The sequence below is a fragment of the Rattus norvegicus genome, chromosome X (genome assembly GCF_036323735.1).
Source record: "Rattus norvegicus strain BN/NHsdMcwi chromosome X, GRCr8, whole genome shotgun sequence".
NCBI classification, from domain to species: Eukaryota; Metazoa; Chordata; class Mammalia; order Rodentia; family Muridae; genus Rattus; species Rattus norvegicus.
The window spans coordinates 3,436,508-3,444,094 of NC_086039.1; the positions used below are offsets into that span (position 1 = coordinate 3,436,508).

The 7,587-nt window shown below is 41.2% G+C and overlaps 1 protein-coding gene across 1 annotated transcript; it reads right to left on the bottom strand.

Moving 5' to 3' along the window:
- Nucleotides 1-338: 338 nt before the first annotated feature.
- On the bottom strand, nt 339-1,224 carry LOC134484162 (gamma-aminobutyric acid receptor-associated protein-like 2). The gene has a single exon (XM_063280534.1). The coding sequence runs from the start codon at nt 1,193-1,195 to the stop codon at nt 842-844; it is 354 nt and encodes a 117-aa protein (XP_063136604.1). The 5' UTR covers nt 1,196-1,224; the 3' UTR covers nt 339-841.
- Between the last annotated feature and the right edge of the window lie 6,363 nt (nt 1,225-7,587).

Consider the following 7,587-nt stretch of genomic DNA (forward strand, 5'->3'; position numbering starts at 1 on the left):
ATAAGGCTGCTATGAACATAGTGGAGCATGTGTCTTTGTTATATGTTGGGGCATCTTTTGGGTATATGCTCAAGAGAGGTATAGCTGGATCCTCAGGTAGTTCAATGTCCAATTTTCTGAGGAACCTCCAGACTGATTTCCAGAATGGTTGTACCAGTCTGCAATCCCACCAACAATGGAGGAGTGTTCCTCTTTCTCCACATCCTCGCCAACATTTGCTGTCACCTGAGTTTTTGATCTTAGCCATTCTCACTGGTGTGAGGTGAAATCTCAGGGTTGTTTTGATTTGCATTTCCCTGATGACTAAGGATGTTGACCATTTCTTTCTTTTTTTTTTTTTGCCTTTATATGGAGGCTTTGTTGTTAATCATTTACCTTATAGTCTCAGAAAGAACAGATTAGCTCAGTCCCACATGATTTGCAGTTGGCAAAATCTAGTGAAGCAAGTGTTCTGATTGCTAAGGATTTAATTTGGGGGCTTTTAATACTTAGCCGTCTAACACTCTGAACATAATCCAGAACAATGCGTCATCCCTCCTTGTCACTTTAATAACACACCTACCGCCCTTCATTTCAGAAGTATCTTCATTAAATATGATTCTGGAGGACAGGTTCCTTGGAGCATATAGCCATGAGGACACTGCACAAAAGAAAACTGAAAATAAAACTCTGTATGATAATTTACTAATCTAAGGAAACAAAACCTTCCAATATATTAAGAAATAAATCCAGTTACAAATGCACTAGTAGGTCTGTGTGGAGGCTCTGGCGGAGTAACTGAGAACAGCCAGTTATTTACAAGATACACAAGCAGGAAGGGGGCACCTAGCCCAGCAAGGTCTCAGAAGCCAAAAGTGTTCTCTCCCCCGTAGGCCACATACAAGAATCCATCTTCATCTTTTTCCTTCTCGTAAAGCTGTCCCATAGTTAGGCTGGACTGTGGGACTGTCTTGTCCACAAACAAGAAGATGGCCTTCTCAGAAGGAAGCTGGATCATTTTCCTGATGATCCACATAAACTGAGCCACAGTGATGTCAGATGGGACCAAGTACTTCCTCTTGTCAATGTCAACAATCTGAGAGCCGGAGACTTTTTCCATGATCACCGGAACCCGGTCGGGGTATTTCGCTCTGATCTTCGCGGATTCTACGCATCTGTGTTCCAGCAAGTGGTCCTCCTTAAACATCCACTTCATGGCGGCGGGAACCGACCATGCCGCAGACTTCGGCAAAGCGACCACAACAACCTGAACATTTCTTTAGGTGCTTTTTGGCTATTTAATAATCCTCAGCTGAAAATGTTTTGTTTGGCTCTGTACCCCATTTTTAATAGGGTTATTTGGCTCTCTTGAGTCTACCTTCTTGAGTTCTTTGTATACTTTGGATATTAGCCCTCTATCAGATGTAGGATTGGTAAAGATCTTTTCCCAATCTGTTGGTTGCTGTTTTGTCCTAATGACAGTGTCTTTTGCCGTACAGAAAATTTGTAGTTTTATGAGGTCCCATTTGTTGATTCTTGATCTTAGAGCATAAGCCATTGGTGTTTTCTTCAAGAAATTTTCCGCAGTATCCATGTATTCAAGACTCGATCCCACTTTTTCTTCTATTAGTTTGAGTGTACGAGGTTTGATGTTGAGGTCCTTGATCCACTTGGACTTAAGCTTTGTACATGGCGATAAGAATGGATTGATTTGCACTCTTCTACATGATGACCTCCAGTTGAACTATTTGATGAAAATGCTATCTTTCTTCCTTTGGATGGTTTTAGCTCCTTTGTCAAAGATCAAGTGACCATAATTATGTAGTTTCATTTCTGGGTCTTCAACTCTGTTTCACTGATCTATCTGCTGTCTCTATACCAATACCATACAGTTTTTATGACTATTGCTCTGTAATACTCTTTGAAATCAGGGATAGTGATTCCCCCAGAAGTTCTTTTATTGTTGAGTATAGTTTTCGATATCCTGGGTATTTTGTTATTCCAAATGAATTTGCAAATTGCTCTTTCTATCTCTATAAAGAATTGAGTAGGACTTTTAATGGGGATTGCATTGAATCTATAAATTACTTTTGGTAAAATGATCATCTTGACTGTATTAATCCTGCCAATCGATGAGCAATGAAGATCTTTACATCTTCTGAGATCTTCCTCAATTTCTTTCTCAGAGACTTGAAGTTCTTGTCATACAGATTTCACTTGCTTGGTTAAAGTCACACCAAGATATTTTATATTATTTGGGACTACTGTGAAGGGAGTCATTTCCTTAAATTATTTCTCAGCCTATTTATCCTTTGAGTAGAGGAAGGCTCCTGATTTGTTTGAGTTAATTTTATACCCCTACACATTGCTGAAGTTGTTAATCAGGATAAGTAGTTCTCGGGTAGAACATGTGGGTTCATGTAACTACACTATCATATCATCTACAAATAGTGGTATTTGATTTCTTCCCTTCCAATTTGTATCCCTTTGACCTCCTTTTGCTGTCTGATTGCTCTGGCTTCTAAAATGTCTTTCGCTCTCTGACTGCTGTGGCTAGGATTTTAGTACTATATTAAATAAGTATGGAGAGAGTGGGCAGCCTTGTCTAGTTCCTGATTTTAGTGGGATTGATTCAAGTTTCTTTCCATTTAGTGTGATGTTAGCTACTGGTTTGCTGTATATTGATTTTACTATGTTTAGATATGGGCCTTGAATTCCTGAACTTTCCAGGACTTTTATCATGAAGTGTTGTTGAATATTTTCAAATGTTTTCTCAGCATCTAATGAAATGATCCTGTGGTTCTTATCTTTGAATTTGTTTAGATAGTGGATTACATTGATGGATTTTCTTAGAATTTAATGAAAATGAATATACACCATTCCCAAACCTATGGGATACAATGAAAGCAATGGTAAGAAGAAAACACATAGCTCTGAGTTGCCTGCAAAAAGAAACAGGAGCGAGCATATGTCAGCAGCTGGACAGCACGCATAAAAGCGCTACAATAAAAAGAAATAAATAAACCCAAGAGGAGTAGAAGGCAGGAAATAATCAAACTCAGTGCCAAAATCAATGGAGTAGAAAAGAAAAGGACTATACAAAGAATCAACAAAACCAGGATTTGGTTCTTTGACAAAATCCACAAGATAGATAAACCCTTAGCCATACTAACGAGAGGTCACAGACAATGTAGCTAAATTAAAATCAGAAATGAAAAGGAAGACAAAACAACAGAATCAGGAGAAATTAAAAAAATTCATCAGATCCTACTACAAATGCCTATATTCAATAAAACTGGTAAATCTGGAGGAAACGGACAATTTCTAGACAGATACCAGGTACAAAAGTTAAATCTGGAACACATAAAACATCTTAACAACCATATAACTACTAAATAAATAGAAGCAGTTATTAAAAGTCTCCAAACCAAAAAGAGCACAGGTACATATGGGTTCAGTGCAGAATTTTATCACACCTTCATAGAAGACCTCATACCAATTCTGTCCAAACTATTCCACAAAATAGAAACAGATGGAGCACTACCAAATTCCTTCTATGAAGCCAAAATTACTCTTACACCGAAACCACACAAAGACCGAACAAAGAAAGAAAACTTAATACCAATTTCCCTTATGAATATTGATGTAAAAATACTCAATAAAATTCTTGCAAACCGAATCTAAGAACACATCAAAACAATCATCCACCATGATCAAGTAGGCTTCATCCCAGGAATGCAGGGATGGTTTAATATAAGAAAATCAACCAATGTAATCCACTATATGAACAAACCCAATGAGAAGAACCACAGGATCATTTCATTAGATACTGAGAAAGCATTTGACAAAATTCAACACCCCAACACCCCTTCATGATAAAAGTACTAGAAAGATCGGGAATTCAAGGCCCATATCTAAACATAGTAAAAGCAATATACAGCGAACTGGTAGCTAACATTAACTGAAATAGAGAGAAACTTGAAGCAATCCCACTTAAATCAGGGACTAGACAAAGCTGCCCACTCTCTGCCTACTTATTCAATAGTACTCGAAGTCCTAGCCAGAGCAATCAGACAACAAAAGGAGATCAAGGGGATAGAGATTGGAAAAGAAGAAGTCAAACTATCACTATTTGCAGATGATATGATAGTATATTTAAGTGATCCCAAAAGTTCCACCAGACAACTACTAGAGCTGATAAACAACTTCAGCAAAGTGGCTGGGTATAAAATTAACTCAAATAAATCAGTAGCCTTCCTCTACACAAAAGAGAATCAAGCCGAGAAAGAAATTAGGGAAACGACACCCTTCATAATAGACCCAAATAATATAAAGTACCTCAGTGTGACTTTATCCAAGCAACTAAAAGATCTGTACAATAAGAACTTCAAGTCTCTGAAGAAAGAAATTGAAGAAGACCTCAGAAGACGGAAAGATCTCCCATGCTCATGGATTGGCAGGATTAATATAGTAAAAATGGCCATTTTACCAAAAGCTATCTACAGATTCAATGCAATCCCCATCAAAATACAAATCCAATTCTTCAAAGGCATAGACAGAAAAATTTGCAAATTCATCTGGAATAACAAAAAAACCCAGGATAACTAAAACTATCCTCAACAATAAAAGGACTTCAGGGGGAATCACTATTCCTGAACTCAAGCAGTATTACAGAGCAATAGTGATAAAAACTGCATGGTATTGGTACAGAGACAGACAGATAGACCAATGGAAAAGAATTGAAGACCCAGAAATGAATCCACACACCTATGGGCACTTGATTTTTGACAAAGGAGCCAAAACCATCCAATGGAAAAAAGATAGCATTTTCAGCAAATGGTGCTGGTTCAACTGGAGGTCAACATGTAGAAGAATGCAGATCGATCCATGCTTATCACCCTGTACAAAGCTTAAGTCCAAGTGGATCAAGGACCTCCACAACAAACCAGATACACTCAAACTAATAGAAGAAAAACATGGGCACTGGAAAAAAATTTGTTGAACAAAACACCAATGGCTTATGCTCTAAGATCAAGAATCGACAAATGGGATCTCATAAAACTGCAAAGCTTCTGTAAGGCAAAGGACACTGTGGTTCGGACAAAACGGCAACCAACAAATTGGGAAAAGATCTTTACCAATCCTACAACAGATAGAGGCCTTATATCCAAAATATACAAAGAACTCAAGAAGTTAGACCGCAGGGAGACAAATAACCCTATTAAAAATGGGGTTCAGGGCACTCCTGAGGCTGCAGAGCGGAAGAGACCACCAACACTGCTCACCCCTGCCCACATCCCTGGCCCAAGAGGAAACTGTATAAGGCCTCTGGGCTCCCGTGGGGGAGGGCCCAGGAGCTGCAGGACCCCTGCCTGAGACACCGCCGGAACCTGAAAGAAACAGACCAGATAAACAGTTCTCTGCACCCAAATCCCGTGGGAGGGAGAGCTAAACCTTCAGAGAGGCAGACAAGCCTGGGAAACCAGAAGAGACTGCTCCCTGCACACACATCTCAGACGCCAGAGGAAAAAGCCAAAGACCATCTGGAACCCTGGTGCACTGAAGCTCCCGGAAGGGGCGGCACAGGTCTTCCTGGTTGCTGTCGCTGCAGAGAGCCCGTGGGCAGCACCCCACGAGCAAACCTGAGCCTCGGGACCACAGGTAAGACCAACTTTTCTGCTGCAAGAAAGCTGCCTGGTGAGCTTGGGACACACGGAATAAGAATTTCTCTAGGAACGGGCACATTCTGTGTTTACCGGAAGTCCCACACCCGCGGATCCCGGCCCGCAGCAGCTCTCTGCTCCCAGACCCGGTGAGAGAGAGACCCAACCGCCTGGTCAGGTGGGCACTCCTGAGGCTGCAGAGCAGAAGAGACCACCAACTCTGTTCACCCCTGCCCACATCCCTGGCCCAAGAGGAAACTGTATAAGGCCTCTGGGCTCCCGTGGGGGAGGGCCCAGGAGCGGCAGGACCCCTGCCTGAGACACCACCGGAACCTGAAAGAAACAGACCGGATAAACAGTTCTCTGCACCCAAATCCCGTGGGAGGGAGAGCTAAACCTTCAGAGAGGCAGACAAGCCTGGGAAACCAGAAGAGACTGCTCCCTGCACACACATCTCGGACGCCAGAGGAAAAAGCCAAAGACCATCTGGAACCCTGGTGCACTGAAGCTCCCGGAAGGGGTGGCACAGGTCTTCCTGGTTGCTGCCGCTGCAGAGAGCCCGTGGGCAGCACCCCACGAGCGAACTTGAGCCTCAGGACCACAGGTAAGACCAACTTTTCTGCTGCAAGAAAGCTGCCTGGTGAACTCAAGACACAGGCCCACAGGAACAGCTGAAGACCTGTAGAGAGGAAAAACTACACGCCCGAAAGCAGAACACTCTGGCCCCGTAACTGACTGAAAGAGAGGAAAACAGGTCTACAGCACTCCTAACACACAGGCTTATAGGACAGTCTAGCCACTGTCAGAAATAGCAGAACAAAGTAACACTAGAAATAATCTGATGGCGAGAGGCAAGCGCAGGAACCCAAACAACAGAAACCAAGACTACATGGCACCATCAGAGCCCAATTCTCCCATCAAAACAAACATGGAATATCCAAACACACCAGAAAAGCAAGATCTAGTTTCAAAATCATATTTGATCATGATGCTGGAGGACTTCAAGAAAGACATGAAGAACTCCCTTAGAGAACAAGTAGAAGCCTACAGAGAGGAATCGCAAAAAATGCCTGAAAGAATCGCAAAAATCCCTGAAAGAATTCCAGGAAAACATAAATAAACAAGTAGAAGCCCATAGAGAGGAGACACAAAAATCCCTGAAAGAATTCCAGGAAAACATAAATAAACAAGTAGAAGCCCATAGAGAGGAGACACAAAAATCCCTGAAAGAATTCCAGGAAAACACAATCAAACAGTTGAAGGAATTAAAAATGGAAATAGAAGCAATCAAGAAAGAACACATGGAAACAACCCTGGATATAGAAAACCAAAAGAAGAGACAAGGAGCTGTAGATACAAGCTTCACCAACAGAATACAAGAGATGGAAGAGAGAATCTCAGGAGCAGAAGATTCCATAGAAATCATTGACTCAACTGTCAAAGATAATGTAAAACGGAAAAAGCTACTGGTCCAAAACATACAGGAAATCCAGGACTCAATGAGAAGATCAAACCTAAGGATAATAGGTATAGAAGAGAGTGAAGACTCCCAGCTCAAAGGACCAGTAAATATCTTCAACAAAATCATAGAAGAAAACTTCCCTAACCTAAAAAAAGAGATACCCATAGACATACAAGAAGCCTACAGAACTCCAAATAGATTGGACCAGAAAAGAAACACCTCCCGTCACATAATTGTCAAAACACCAAACGCACAAAATAAAGAAAGAATATTAAAAGCAGTAAGGGAAAAAGGTCAAGTAACATATAAAGGGAGACCTATCAGAATCACACCAGACTTCTCGCCAGAAACTATGAAGGCCAGAAGATCCTGGACTGATGTCATACAGACCCTAAGAGAACACAAATGCCAGCCCAGGTTACTGTATCCAGCAAAACTCTCAATTAACATAGATGGAGAAACCAAGATATTCCATGACAAAAC

Bases quoted from the DNA above. Each gene is read 5' to 3' on its own strand.
- LOC134484162 (XM_063280534.1), bottom strand. From the start codon at position 1,195: ATGAAGTGGATGTTTAAGGAGGACCACTTGCTGGAACACAGATGCGTA.